The following is a 13,882-nucleotide window of genomic DNA, read 5'->3' on the forward strand; positions in this document are numbered from 1 at the left end:
AAAGGTTAATATATATATTTTTTCCTCCATAAAAGGATAGTGTCCTGCCACTTTAGGACATACAAACTCTGAGTCCATCGGCTCAATAAATACAGCAATACATAGAAAGGAATACACATGATGACTCCTAGGGAGCATACTTCAACGGGGACCTCGAGGTTACACCTGACTAACTAATTCAGCATCCTCTTCCACGAACCACTGAACTGGAGTTCCATCGGCAGCTCTCTGCAGGACGACACGGCCTGACCCCTGGAACAACAAGATCAGAGCGGTCAGCGACAGCGCTCCATCTCTCTATGCACGTCTTATGGCGCATCACACGACATCTTCACAAATCCCTGACACGCTTTAAGTAAGTCAAAGTGTTCAAGGTAAAAGGCGAGACAGTGTTTGGACCCACCTGCTTGTAGGGCGGGGGCTGAGGCGACGCGGGGCCGCTGGCCCTCTGGGATCGGCCCAGGCTGTCTCCGGATCCTGGCGGGAACCTCTGGAGCTTATTCCTCTGGTGCCAGGACTTGAGCTCCTCCGACACCACCTCCCGGGGCATGACCGGGTTGCCGTGGCTGGGGTACTCGTTCAGGGAGGGGGTGCGGACCAGCCGGGAGTACGGAGGAGGAGGAGCCTTCATGGCCCTCCCGGGAGAGGAGAACCCTTCCTCCGGCCTCGCTCTCTGCGGCTGGGGGGTCCGACACATGTTTGGAGGGGAAAGCGGGTACTGGAGCGAACGGGCGCTTCCTCCCTCGACGGAGGCCGGGCTGCTGTAGTTGGAGTTGTTCTTGATGTTGTTCATGCTGTTGTTCATGTTGTTGTTCACGTGGTTGTTGTTGTTGTTCTTGTAAGCCCCCGGGGGGGCGGCGGTGGCGGGGCCTTTCCCCTGGGCCCCGTAGTGGAAGCCGTAGGGCGGCGGGCAGAGCTTGGGGATCTCGGTGGGACTCGGTGGGGCAGGCCAGCTCCCGGGAGAGCTGGCCTGGGAGGACGCAGAGTGCTCCGAGCTGCTGTCCTCCGAGCTGGACTGGTAGAGGCGGCGCGGGGAGTACTCCGGGGAGCGCACCATGAAGTCGGCTGCACAGCGGCGTTGGGGCAGCCGGGGGCGGGCCCGGCCCCCCTCCGAGCCTGGGCGCGGCACCTCCACCGTCAGCTTGTTCTTAGGAAGTCTTGGGAAAAAAAGATAAATGAAAATGAATAAAAGGTTTCGTCAGCGTGATGATTTCAACCTTACAACCCCCCTGCCATTATGGTTTTCCTGTTCCAGAAGCCTTCATCGGACGATGCTCTTCTAGGTGGCGGGTTATAATGTGAGGCCAAAGGTCAAGTGCCGTTGTTACTCTTGGTTAATTTACCTTATGTTTAAACCACACAAATCCAATTTTATAACACTAATAAAAATCTGTTATATCTGTCTATCTAACGAGAAAACAACACTTATCAGCGGGGCTTGATTAGAGGACGTGGATAGTAGACACAAGCTGGTGATGGTTCAGCCTACATTTAGCCAGGTCGGATTAACCAGGCCTATATTTTAGGGGTGCTGTGATAGGAGCTCAACCAATGATTCGGAACAAGCTGTATCAGCTTGGTCCCGTGAGTGGCGTCAAGTTAATCTGATTGGCTGAAGGTGATGTCTGTCACGGCATGGCTTAAAATCCACTGCTTACATTCACATTAACATTAACATTAAGGGCATTTAGCAGACGCTTTTATCCAAAGCGACTTACAATGTACATATGACAGAAGCAGATTTGAATTAGACCAGACTCACCACTGAAAATACTTTGCATGAATTCCATTGTCAATGTCAACGCTTTTCCTGGTTACTACCTGACCTACCTGAAGGACAGAGTACTGCCTGCGTACGGGTGTTGTCTGGTTCCTACTAGACCCACCTGAAGGACTGGGAGTACTGCCTGCGCACGTGCAGCTCCGGGGTGGAGGGGGCGCTGCAGGAGTGGTTGTGTCTCATGGTCAGGCTCTTGATGAACTGGGAGGGGAGGATCCTCTCTGGGTAGACTGGTGCCCCGACTGGACTACTGCAACACCACACACAAACACGAGCAGGCTGGGGGTTATCCTTATACCGTTAGACGGTTGGATTGTAATGGAGTGGTGGAAGAAATTCAAGGATTCATCCCACACTGATGAGCTAAGGGTCTGTGCAAGGATGGTGTTCAAACGTTTTTGGAGTCATTATAAACCAATATGTGGAAGTTCCACATATGTTTCCTGGTTTGGTTTGATCTGTGGGCTGGGGGGCTGGGGGGGCTTTACCTGGATCTGCTGCTGCACGCCGACTGAGGCTTTGGGACCTTCTGGTAGGGCTGGTCCAGACTGGATTCCTTCCACGGAGAGTTCTGGATTGGGGAACGCTCGTGTTCCTCTCCGGTCTGGCCTTGGGACTGCTGCAGGGGGTCCAGGTAAGAGGAGCCCCCCACTGGAGGATAAATGGCGTCAGGGGGGTCCATGTCTGAGGAGGTCCGATAGAGACAGGAAAAGAGAGTGAGACAGCCTCCAATGAGTTCAAAGTGAATCCTTTTGTCTTGTTCCAATCAGATATATAATACATGTGTACATACAAACAAGTACAAGTAGGACTAGAAGACTAAGAAACGTGCTCACCATCATCCAAAGCCACCACGTCAGAGAGAGAGCTGTCATCAGACATGCAGGAGTCTGCACACACAGAAAAGAAACATCAAATCCTCACTCAAAGCAAATCTCAGTCAAAGACTGGCCTTCTTCACCCGGCAGACATCTTGGTTCTAAACACTCAGGGAACCGCATGCAGAATCAGCTTAGTGTTTAGAACCAAGATGGCCGCCAGGGGACAAGGCCCATCCAGACCAGTTCTTGCAAGAGGAGGGGCTCCTCATGTGCCCTCACCTTTCAGGGAGTGGGCCGACCCTGCGGTCTGAGGGGAGCTGCGCTCGCTCCTGGCCCGCTGCCGGGTCACCGCCTCCTGGAGGTCCTTGAACTTCTTCTCCTCCCTCTTGCACTGCTGCAGGCGGCTCTTCTTCTGCGGCTTGCTGAGGTGGTTCTCCAGGGAGAGCCTCCGCGCCGCCTCCAGGATCTGGCTCTGCAGGGCCAGGTCGGCCGCCAGAGAGTGCAGCTCTGGGTCCTGGAGGTGAAGACGCACAGTTTGAAACATCCATATCCGGCCAGTCTGCAATGTGCTGCTGAAGCCATAAGTCTGGTGCTACCTATGGGTCTCCTGGAAAAGTAACATGAGCCCAATATCTGTTTTTTGTTTTCTGGTGCATTATATATGAAATAAATGGATAAACAACGTAATTTGTATTGAGAATGATGCCAAAACATGCAACCGATGCACACAGCACTGAGACACGCAGAACCTCTGAAGTAAATTTGTTGAATGAGAAAATAAAATGAGATAAAAATAAAATAAGATTCCAAGATGTCAACGGGCATACGAGATGAAAACTGAGGAACTGTGGATAGCGGGTAAAAGATAGAAACATTTGATGGCATAAGCATGTACAGTATAATGGCCATGATGGTCATGATGGTAATTGGTAGTCACGGTAACAAACCTCGCCCTCCTGACAGATGAGGCCCTCGTCGAGCTTGAAAGCCGCTCCGATGCGTCTCCGTACGCGTGGCGGCTGCTCCTCGGGCATCAGAGGATAGTCTGAGGACAGCTCCCCGGTCAGCTCCTGCCAAGCGAAAAGCCTGGATTAGCTGTGCTCTTCATACAATGCAATTACTTTCCCCTACTGCTTGGCCACATCTTGTACGTTCATGATTGATTTTCCATGTGCCAAGTATACTATTAATCCAGAGCAGGACTGCCAACGCTGCAGATTTAATAGCATTATTATTTTTTATTTTTTATTGTGCATCAATTATCTGATTAACAGTGCCTGAGAACTCAGATGAACATGTGAAGCCAAGTACGACTCATGGAAGACATATATCTATATCGATATATACAGTAGATAGATATATAGGAGCCACGTACTGCTTCTCTGAGGCAGAGCTTTCTGAGCTCCAGCAGGCAGAGCTCCAGGCTCTCCTCCAGGGCCTGGTGCTTCAGCTTCAGGGCTCTGGTGTGGGTGCTCACATCCTTCAATGGGGGGCTGGGGCTGTCTGGTCCTGGGGGGGCGGGTATCGTTAAATTTAAGGTTAGCCGCAATATTGTCTTGAGCAGCATGATCAGCCATACTTAGTTTAAAAATAATGGAGATTACAACAATGAGGTACATTATATTACAGGCATGGGCATATAGTATATATCATTTATAGTTTAAGTTGGTATTGGTAATGTTAAAAGCAACTAATTGTTCATTTATTGACTGTACCCTCATTGAACCTGGTGATACAATGTTAAAATCCATTATAGAGTCCTAAAAGGTTGTTTGTTGAGGAGTGTTCCTACCAGAATGCACAATTATCCCACTATCGGTGTCACTGACGTCCGTGTCTTTGCTCTCGATGGCCGTCATGGTCACTTTCTCTGCAGATATACAGACAATGTGCCTGTGGAAGGACAGTGATCCAGTGGTTAAAACAAGTCACAATCTACTGTGAGAGAAAGCACGGTCCCAAAATGACTTCACCAAGGAACCCCCCCCTCTCTGACCCGCCCCACCTCTTCTCAAGTCAATCCATGGCGGGTGTCCTTTCACACGCTTATCTATGCAGCCATCACCCTCCTCCACCCCCCCCCCCCAGGGCCAGCACTCCCCCCCCCCCCACCCCCCGGCTCACAATAGGCAGCAGGCCCCCGCGCTTGACTCGGCACATGTGCAGGGGTTAATCCGGAGCGGGGTGCCATGGAGACAGGGGCAGGGCGGCGGCTGCCAAGGGGGGAGTGTGTCGCTGTAAGGCACCCGGGGGTCGGGGGTGGTGGGAGGGAGGTGCTTTAAAGAACCCAGTCTCAGAAAGGGAAAGCAGATGGCAGTGGGATCCCCCCCCCCCCTCCGACCCCGCCTTCGTGCTGTGCACCTGTCTCTTTACTCTCCCCCCGGCACACCCTCCTCCATCCCCATCCATTCAACCAGTGTTCAGCCAGGCCTCTGGGGGGCTTTTGAAGTGGAAGAATGTCTCAATGCAGGCCTTGTCCCCCCCAGCAGCAGCACACACACACACACACACACACACACACACACACACACACACACACACACACACACACACACACACACACACACACACACACACACACACACACACACACACACACACACACACACACACACACACACACACAGGCTCCATGCTGATTCATGTTCCACAACGCCAGCTTTTACCACAACACTCTAACAAAAAAAACGAAAAGCACTAAATAGACCACAGCTCATATTTACGACCCTGTCTGTCTTTCAATCTCGTTTCATTCTCACGACAAAAGACAAGAGTCAACAAAGAGTGTTGACACCACGGCAGAAGGAAAACAGCAACAACAACAATATGGAGATACGTTTTTCGATTTTTAAGTAGGCCAGACTTTGCCCAAAGAATAACAGAATACCTTTCATAGAGTAGACCATCCGCTCTTCGCCTGGTTTTCCACAACTAGTTTGTTTGTGACCTTGCATGTCGTCCCTCTACTCCGGGACTCTCCGACAACATTTCCGAGGATCACAAGTGACTGCTTAAGCTCAACTCGATAACATGATTACAAGATATTTTTAGCTTCCTCTGTGTCACCATCAATAGAAAGGCCCTTCAGACTGGAAAGTACCAAACAGCCCACATTTGATCATATACACGATATAGTCCTCTGACACACACCCACCAAAGTCCTCAACAAATATGCGTTGTTGTGTATTGTCTCCTTCCCTTTGTTTACAGAGGGAGATCACTGTCTCTTCCTGCGAAGGCCCAGGAAGGAACACACTGGGCCCATGTGGTAAAGAGCACCTCCTTTGAAAAGTGGGTTGACTTGTTGAAACCCAGGGGCTGGGCCCATTCACCACAGTTCTCCGCTCACTCATGTGAACTGATCGGAGCTGTTTTTTGCAGCCACCAGCACAATGAGGAACAGGCGGCTTGACTGTGCGATGCTTTAGTCAAAGCATGTCCAACAAAAGCCCTGTATCCGCCACCCGGTCCTGCTAATCTGCTGTGGGCATGAGATCTGCTGACACACCTCTGGCTTCAGCAGCAGCATCGGTGCTGCTACTGTTGTTGTTGTAGGCCAGCCCTGGGTTCGTATGAAGACAGGGATGTATAGATAGACATAGGGAGCTAATGGAGAGAGATTGAGACACTTGGTGTAGGTAAAGGGGCCTGAGATAGGGAACTTGATGAAAAAACCTAAAACCTGAAAAAAGGCATTAACAGGAATTCCTTCCTGTAGGCAGGGTAACTTGAAATCTTACTCATGTTGCACACTCTATTACTCTCTCAAGACTTTAACAATGTTGTGGTCAGACTTCTACTGTGCTGACTAAATGGGTGTGTTGCCTTAGCGCAGGAGTTGCCAGTAAATTCTAAACTATTGTCTTCATAAGAGTGCAGTGGAGAGAGAATACTGCGGGGAGGGCAGAACCAAAAGAGTTCTGCAGTAAACAAACAGGAACAGCCCATTTCCTGAAATATCTAACGACTGATGCCATCTCCCGAGACCCTATCACCAAATAGACACAACTTTATTGCTGTTGTCCAAACATGCTAATTGCTGCCTCTGTGATCACCGCTCACAAGAAGCTATCTAGCAACAAGCGAATGTCGATGACGATTGAGGATGATGATGATGATGATGATGACGAGGATGGCCCACCCTCGCTGCTCAGCAGACCATGAAAATGAAGCATCTGCGGAAGCTGGCATTTATGTCAGAGAGATTACGATGTGGATCCACTGTCTCCCAGACTTCCCCCGCCACCCTTTCCCATGAGGCCGCTGGAGTTGGGATCCCCTGGAACCCTGCCACCACTGTGCTCATTACCGCTGTGGTCGGCACTGGAATTACCAACGGGGACCAGTCGAGCCTCGGAAACAGTCAGGGGAGGCTCGAAAGACCAGGCTGAGGCCTATGCTAACCCTGTAATTAAGATTCTCCAGTGAATGCTGATTCTATGGAAGAAACCTAACCACTTTATAGTGTGCCTTATTTCAGAGGCTGGTGAGGAGCCAAAATCCATTCAGCAAAATAGGTCCACTCTGGACACAGTGTTGGGCCACGGCAGGAAACCCAGACCAACGTGTGAGAGAGAAAAACATATTGTGTTCCCAAAGCACGTCACTGGGGTCTGGTCATAGCTAGAAATAGGCCACCGCTAAACAATGAACTGAAACACAGGGCAAAATGTGTATACAGTGATAAGGGCAGTTTAGCAGCTTTGTTTTGTATTAAATGTCAAACTAAAAGAGAACAGCTGCTGAGCACTGCTCTGCCTGGACTTGGCTTCCGTGAGATCAGGAATCAGGAGACAATGCAGAGAATAATAAAGCCCACACCAGCCTCTTGTTAGTCAGTGGAGGCCATATGCTGGCCAGACACACTAGCTCTGTCACAGCCCACAGACAACGTAAATACAGAGGGCCAAAGAGATGCGTCATTGTTCTCCATAAGGTTTAGGACCGGGCATTATGACAGCTAGGTCCAGAGGGCACTGAACGGTCACGCATCCAACTCACTTTTTCTTTGTTTTTACTTAGGTTTTTAATGTTTGATTATACATTAGACATTCTTAATACGCATTCACCCCATCTTTATTCATTTTTTTGCTCCATCCCCCACGAGTCGTTGATACAACATATCCGGGAAATGACTAACCAGCAGTCCAGGAATAATGATTCAGAGGCAAATCTTATTTTTAATGTTGGTCCTAACACCGCAAATGCCTACATGTGCACGCCTCATCTTCTGAAAAGTTAGCAAACTAGGTTGAGGAAAGTTGTATCATATCAAGCTAGGTCAGAAATATGTAGTAATATAGCGTAGACTTACCTCGATTGTGTTTTACTGATTCTCTCAATGTTACAGGCGAAGCATCTCTTCGTGAAGCTGGAGTTGTGACTTTCTCAAGTCAGACGTGAGTGGGTCGGCCAATGAAGTGGGCGTTGCGTTTGCGACATCTATCCCAGACTATACCAACATTTCCAAAAAAAAAAGGGGTTGGCTAATTTCCAAAAATAGTTTACTGAAACACTGCTTCTGATTGGAACATTAGTGAAACACAATTATGTTATAGCTAGTAACTTTCACGTGATACCATTTTTTTTTTTGCAATTACCGGTTGTCACTGATCGTCTTCCGTATATTTAAACGTATCTGTAACACCCCTTCCCAGTGCAAATGGGTCGGTCCGACGCTACTTTCTCTCCGGACACCCTCTGCATATTGACAGCAGCACGCGACGCACTGTGGGCCCTGGTGGGTGGGGGGTGCTTGAATAGAGGGCAGAAGAAAGGCCCGAGGGGGTGTTCAAGAGTTGTGGTTATTGCGAGAGTGGGGGACAGCTGGCGGGTGGTGAAGCCCACAAACCTAACCAAAACACTTTTTAGGACCACCATATCCAGTGGTCTTCATCCGAGTATTTACCTCTACATGAATCTATGTTTTGGTTTATCCGAACTAGACTAAATGTCTTGGATATCTTAACCAGGCCCTAGGGAAGGCCTGCTCAATACAGTCGTCTCCAGATGGCCTGCTTTCATTCTCGTCCCGTGATGGAATGAAAAGATCAGCTAATTAAACAGAGAGACCCATATCCATGTGAATGACCCTTGTGAGTCCGGAGGGAGGACAATTTTCTGAGAGGTCTGCGATCGATTCTTGTTGTTTTGTTGTTTTGAATATTACGCCCCAAATCATCGTCAACTTAATTAACATAGCATACGGACGCTAGAATCATACATACAAAGAACAACGTTTATTTCGAATTTTCGTACAATGCTCTCTTTTTCGAAGTATTGGCCTCTGTTATTAAGCAGAGTTAGCAGTTAAAATTCTGCAAACATTACATGACCCTTGCAAGAAACAAACAAAACAGCAGTACCACACTGTCGTAAACCGAGAAACACCATAAGACACCATTGATAATAAACACCTAACTTAAAGAAAGCAACACCATCAAATCATCAGCAGAAAATAAAAATGGGATACTTCCATAATGGAGGAGGACTTAAGTAAATCATACATTTATCCATCCTCTAATTACAACATACACTAAATATGAAGATCCTGCATTGTGTGTGTAACAATTCATTCTCTATCAAATGCTTTTCTATAGAAACATCACCCTCCGGCTCTGACTGCTCCCGGCTGGGTGGTAAGGTGACTACAGGCCTGCTGTGGTTAGGGAGAGGCTTCAGGGATTGGTGGGCTCCATCACACCCGAGAGGTCAGCTGTTTTGGTGCGCCGCAGTTTTCTCCTCACCACGACAAACTCAGGGATCTTCTCCTGGTCCTCCCGCCTCCTGATCTCCTCCTGCTCATACTGAAAACACAACACAACACAATGCATGCACGCACACACACACACACACACACACACACACACACACACACACACACACACACAGACACACACCGTCAACAATGACCAGTCTGAGAAAGAGGGACAAAAACACAAGGAGCTATTTTCTCGTGGAAATCGCCATGTTCATGCCATATGTCTGGCCTATGGCATGTTTATCTAGTGGACCTCAGTGTGTGTGCTGACCTCTTGCAGCTTCTGCTGCCTCTTGCGGAGCTCCTTCTCCAGGTCTGAGGGCCTGTGCTGAGCCTGCTCCTCCTCTCTGTGGAGCTCCAGTCTCCTCTGCTCCAGCACTCTCGTCAGCTCAGGCTTCTCCTCCAGCACCAGGCCTCTACAGAGTGAAACAATATTGTAATCAAGAACAACAGCCTAGTCACAGACTTCAGACAACAATTCACCTCCACAAAACCATGCTCGCTTGTTCGATTCGGCGCACTTGTCAATCGCTGGATACATTCATGTGGGATGTCAGGAGATATTGGCTTGAGGGCGTTTCTGGTGCAGGGCCGACCTTTTGTGGCTGAGCAGAAGCTCTCTGTGTAGATCCTGGTGGCTGGGAGTCTCCACAATAGAGCCATTCAGCTTCCTTGGCTGACTCAGCTCTGCACTGTCGCTGTTTGTTGAATACGGATGGGTCACAAACAAGTGACTCTCTGAGGAACACACAGAAGATCAATTTTGGTGAAATAAGTGGCTGTATATTTTTTAAGCTAATTGGGTTTGATCAAGTTGTATTTGGATAACTGTTATTGCATCATTGATAACATATATATCAACATGCAAGATACTTAACATTTCTGTAACAGATATGTCTGTATACTTTAGTAACCATATGTATCCTTTAGGATTTCTGAGATAAGTAGTTTACCAATTTTGTTTGTCATTTAAGGAAGTTCACCAATATACCTCTTTTGTTGTGTGCAAATGCTGGCCTCTGATAAAAAAGGAGGAGAAAAGCAGATTTAATATTAAACATCAGACCAGTTATATTTAGACAATGCAAGATATAATAAACAATAAGACAAGCCGTTTAATTCCTCGGGAACCTGTATTAATCCTCTTTACTCTTCATTGACCTGATTGTTGAGGAAACTTACATACAAGCTACAAGGAGAGGTATCTGCTAAAGCGGGATGGTGAGTTTACTAATGTGACAAGACCGAGTCGACAAAAGGCCCAAATAGTAAGTCTACAACTTATAGTAAGTCTACAACTTACTATTTGATCCTATTCTTATATTTTTGACCCTTTTGTATGTGATAATGTCTCTGTATGACAGGCTTCTTTGTTAACACACAGTTAAAACCTGAGAACCAAAGCTTTCCTTAAAAAACGTAGGACAGGATACAGATCGGGTTAGGCAAAGAACAGATGGTAAGCTGTTGTTTTGACTAGACTGACAAAGTTAAAGGCACCCCATCTTATGTCAAGCATGATACCAATAACAAACCAATATCGTTCAATTGGGAAATCCTACCCCAATAATACATGGTGGTCACATAGCATAACAATAATAAAGCACTCCATTCTTCAGAGTTTGGTATCTGCATTATTAGGAGTGTGACCTCTGCTCTGCCTGGGCTAGCTTGTGCCTAGAGCTTAAATTAGTAGTGTGGTTCTAATCTATGGTGAGACCTTTACTGTGACTTGATACTGTTATCTTTCTCCAGGGCCTAGGTCTAGATGTATGCATGACCATCTCACCTGCAATGCCACAAAATAATCCACAAATACCTGTAGGTTTATGTGAATATTTTTGACATTCTTTTTTCATATTACTTATTTTTGTATTTTATCTTGCCTATTTACATTGAATGTGTCTGAAGTCCTAGTATGTGTAAAGCAAACCTGGCCGATCATATGGTTTACCTACACTGGAAACAATTGTACAAAGTGACAATCTGAAGTGGACTATAAAGAATAATAAAAAACCAAATCATAATAATATTGCAAGGGTTAATCTTAACCATCACAATCTGGCATACTATTGTGTTCGTTCAACAAACATACAACGGTGGTTTGGATTTGTTGCTTTATGAGACATTAAAGCCAGAAAATGCCTAAAGTCACCAACATTATTAATCTATCAATGTTGCTATGTCAACAAGATATAATAGTAGAAGTCCCACTATGATTCACAGAGAAAGAAACATCTCGTAAAAACTCACTTTCCTAGCACTGGACCCCTCCATGGCAGGATAACACTAGAGTCCACAGGTTTTTATCCTGCAGCTCGTGTGTTTAATAGTCCATTGTTAAAAGCAATGCACCTCACATACAGTCACCTCTTTCTTTCTTCCCAGTGGCAGCAAAGTCGCACGTAGTCCTGGTAATGAACCAGAGCCGTAGTTGTTATCAATAGTTGTAGTAGACATGCGCTGAAATCTCATTAAGACGGTTAAGATTACCTCACAAGTCCCCTGCAGCACGGGATGTCGGATTAACTAATTAGTCAGGACACAAATGCTGCTTTCTACCAATATAATGTCACCAGTACAAATACCATAGTCTTGCCCTGAGCCATGCCTTACAGTCTAGCAGTCTGAGATATATAGTGCAGAGAAATATGTTAGGCTAATAAACCCCCTCCACAAGAATTAGAATACTCCCTTGTTTACTCAATATTTATTTTTATGTCAGATGTGCATTATATTTACAGATTATTCAGTCAGAATGTTGTTGTGAATATTGACATACAACGTCCTTCTGATCATTTAAGGAATTATGAGAACCAAAATGACAAACATTAAATTGATGAGCCGTCCATGACCTCATGGGGGAGATCTCTACTGAAATGCTATCTACTTTACAGGTCACTGTCCATCTCGTGCATTACGTCTGGACAGAGACTGACAAAGTTGTAAATTGAAGAAGTTTAAATATCAGTCTGAATCACCATTACATTCCTGAAAGGGTTTGTCTAATGTTGTTGTTGTTGTTTTTTAAGTACACATCAAGTAATTCTTGAAAAAATGTCATGGTACCATGACATTTTGAACTGGCGTAAAGTATGGCTAATAGGGAGCATTAAACCGCGGGATTACATTTGGTGACCCCTGTTTTCATATCTATGGGTAACTAGACTAATATAGTCCGTTTCTGTAATTGTCTGTACATACAAAGTTGCATGCCATTTTTTTTTCAATTTAGAATATTTATTGATATGGAATTAAGGTAGATTTCATGAATAATACGATTAAAATCGAAACGTTGTAGATTTAGCCCCGATGACTCCTATGCAACTTTATCCTTTGCAAAGATCCATGGTTGACGAGTGGGCGCGACGAAACCACTCTTTTCGGTAAATAGAATTGACCTCCGAACCAGTAGGTGGCATCAATGCACATGGCGGCGAGCTGCTTTCCCCGCGATGTCGTATGCGGAAGTTCCGGGTCATGGTCTATATATTGAATAACCTGAGCATTGTTTAACATTCGTGCGGGAGTGAATGGAGTGTGCCCTGTGTCTGTCTGTCTGTCTGTCTGTCTGTCTGTCTGTCGAATGAGTGCTTTTTGTTTCTATGTATTTAAAACCTACACACTGATCTTATTTGATCGACCCGGATTCGGCCTTGGTCCGACGTCGAGATGATAAAATGATGCATGCTAGCCTCTATGGCGATGTGCGTACGAGATCCAACCTCCAGGGCTTCCACACGAAGTTGTGGTCAGACGTGATGATTTGATCAGATATACTAGTCTTGAGTGGACATGACTAATCCTCAAGTTTCACAACAGACCATGAGTATAGAAGCGATTCTGATCTAACCACAATCGGAGGAAGCCCTGCTTATATTTGCTCGTCAGCCCGAAACTACGATGGAGCTTTTATTCAGTTCATCCGAAACACGTTTTGCAAACAAGGGACTGCAAAGACAAGGGGCCTCAGAGAAAAGGCTTTCACGTCTTTCGGTCCTCCGTTAAAAGGATCAACAGAAGACTAATGTCGGATAAATGTCTTTGTTCGACAAGAAACCATTACTATTATTATTAGTGATGACTGAATACAACGCACACAACCAGCATGATTTCACTTGAATTCAACTTTTTTTAAAAAGTGCTGAATGTGAACTATTCTACTCGGTCATTTGGTACACGCTTAAAAATAAAATGGAGAATTGTAGATAATAAAACCCAACCCATCCTGAATAGTTTCGATACGTGTTGTGATTGTTTCCTGCCCAAAACTGCCCGCTCCAACATAATAGCTCTGCTGCATATACGTTGGTATGTTTGGCTACAACTTCACATTAAACGAGCTGGTAGTACTTATGGTTGGTCTATATGGTTTGCTGTGTTGACATACTATGATACGATGTAAACATTAAAACGAGTAAAATCCCAGTGTGTTGCTTTGATTCTTCGAGACGAATCTCCGGTATTTTCTATACACACGTGACACGGTTTCATCCAATCACAAGCCGAGCTCATCTTGAG

General features: G+C 46.2%; 2 protein-coding genes and 1 non-coding gene across 3 annotated transcripts; 1 reads left to right on the forward strand and 2 right to left on the reverse strand.

The window, feature by feature from the left end:
- Positions 1-152: 152 nt before the first annotated feature.
- On the reverse strand, positions 153-7,959 carry inavaa (innate immunity activator a). The gene is made up of 10 exons (XM_084479639.1): positions 7,916-7,959; positions 4,394-4,494; positions 3,977-4,110; positions 3,549-3,671; positions 2,881-3,115; positions 2,617-2,670; positions 2,269-2,464; positions 1,887-2,030; positions 404-1,157; positions 153-252 (listed from the first exon to the last, which is right to left on the reverse strand). Exons 2-10 carry the CDS (start codon positions 4,458-4,460, stop codon positions 160-162), a joined length of 1,800 nt encoding a protein of 599 aa, XP_084335765.1. The 5' UTR covers positions 4,461-4,494; positions 7,916-7,959; the 3' UTR covers positions 153-159.
- Positions 7,960-9,278: 1,319 nt separating this feature from the next.
- On the reverse strand, positions 9,279-10,936 carry LOC311359758 (protein FAM107B; the record flags this gene model as incomplete). Its single annotated transcript, XM_084479802.1, has 4 exons — positions 9,279-9,407; positions 9,633-9,777; positions 9,958-10,099; positions 10,924-10,936. The coding sequence occupies 4 exons, from the start codon at positions 10,934-10,936 to the stop codon at positions 9,279-9,281; spliced, it is 429 nt and encodes a 142-aa protein (XP_084335928.1).
- A 1,940-nt stretch (positions 10,937-12,876) lies between these two features.
- LOC311360310 (small Cajal body-specific RNA 2) lies at positions 12,877-13,213 on the forward strand. Its single transcript, XR_014638404.1, has one exon.
- Positions 13,214-13,882: the final 669 nt, after the last annotated feature.

Source organism: Micromesistius poutassou (genome assembly GCF_964030765.1).
Source record: "Micromesistius poutassou genome assembly, chromosome: 15".
NCBI lineage: Eukaryota > Metazoa > Chordata > Actinopteri > Gadiformes > Gadidae > Micromesistius > Micromesistius poutassou.

Coding starts and splice junctions, on each gene's coding strand:
- inavaa (XM_084479639.1), bottom strand. CDS start 4,460: ATGACGGCCATCGAGAGCAAAGACACGGACGTCAGTGACACCGATAGT. Junction 4,111..4,393: donor TGGGATAATTGTGCATTCTG/GTAGGAACACTC, acceptor CCGCCCCCCCAG/GACCAGACAGCCCCAGCCCC. Junction 2,031..2,268: donor GCGTGCAGCAGCAGATCCAG/GTAAAGCCCCCC, acceptor GTGGTGTTGCAG/TAGTCCAGTCGGGGCACCAG.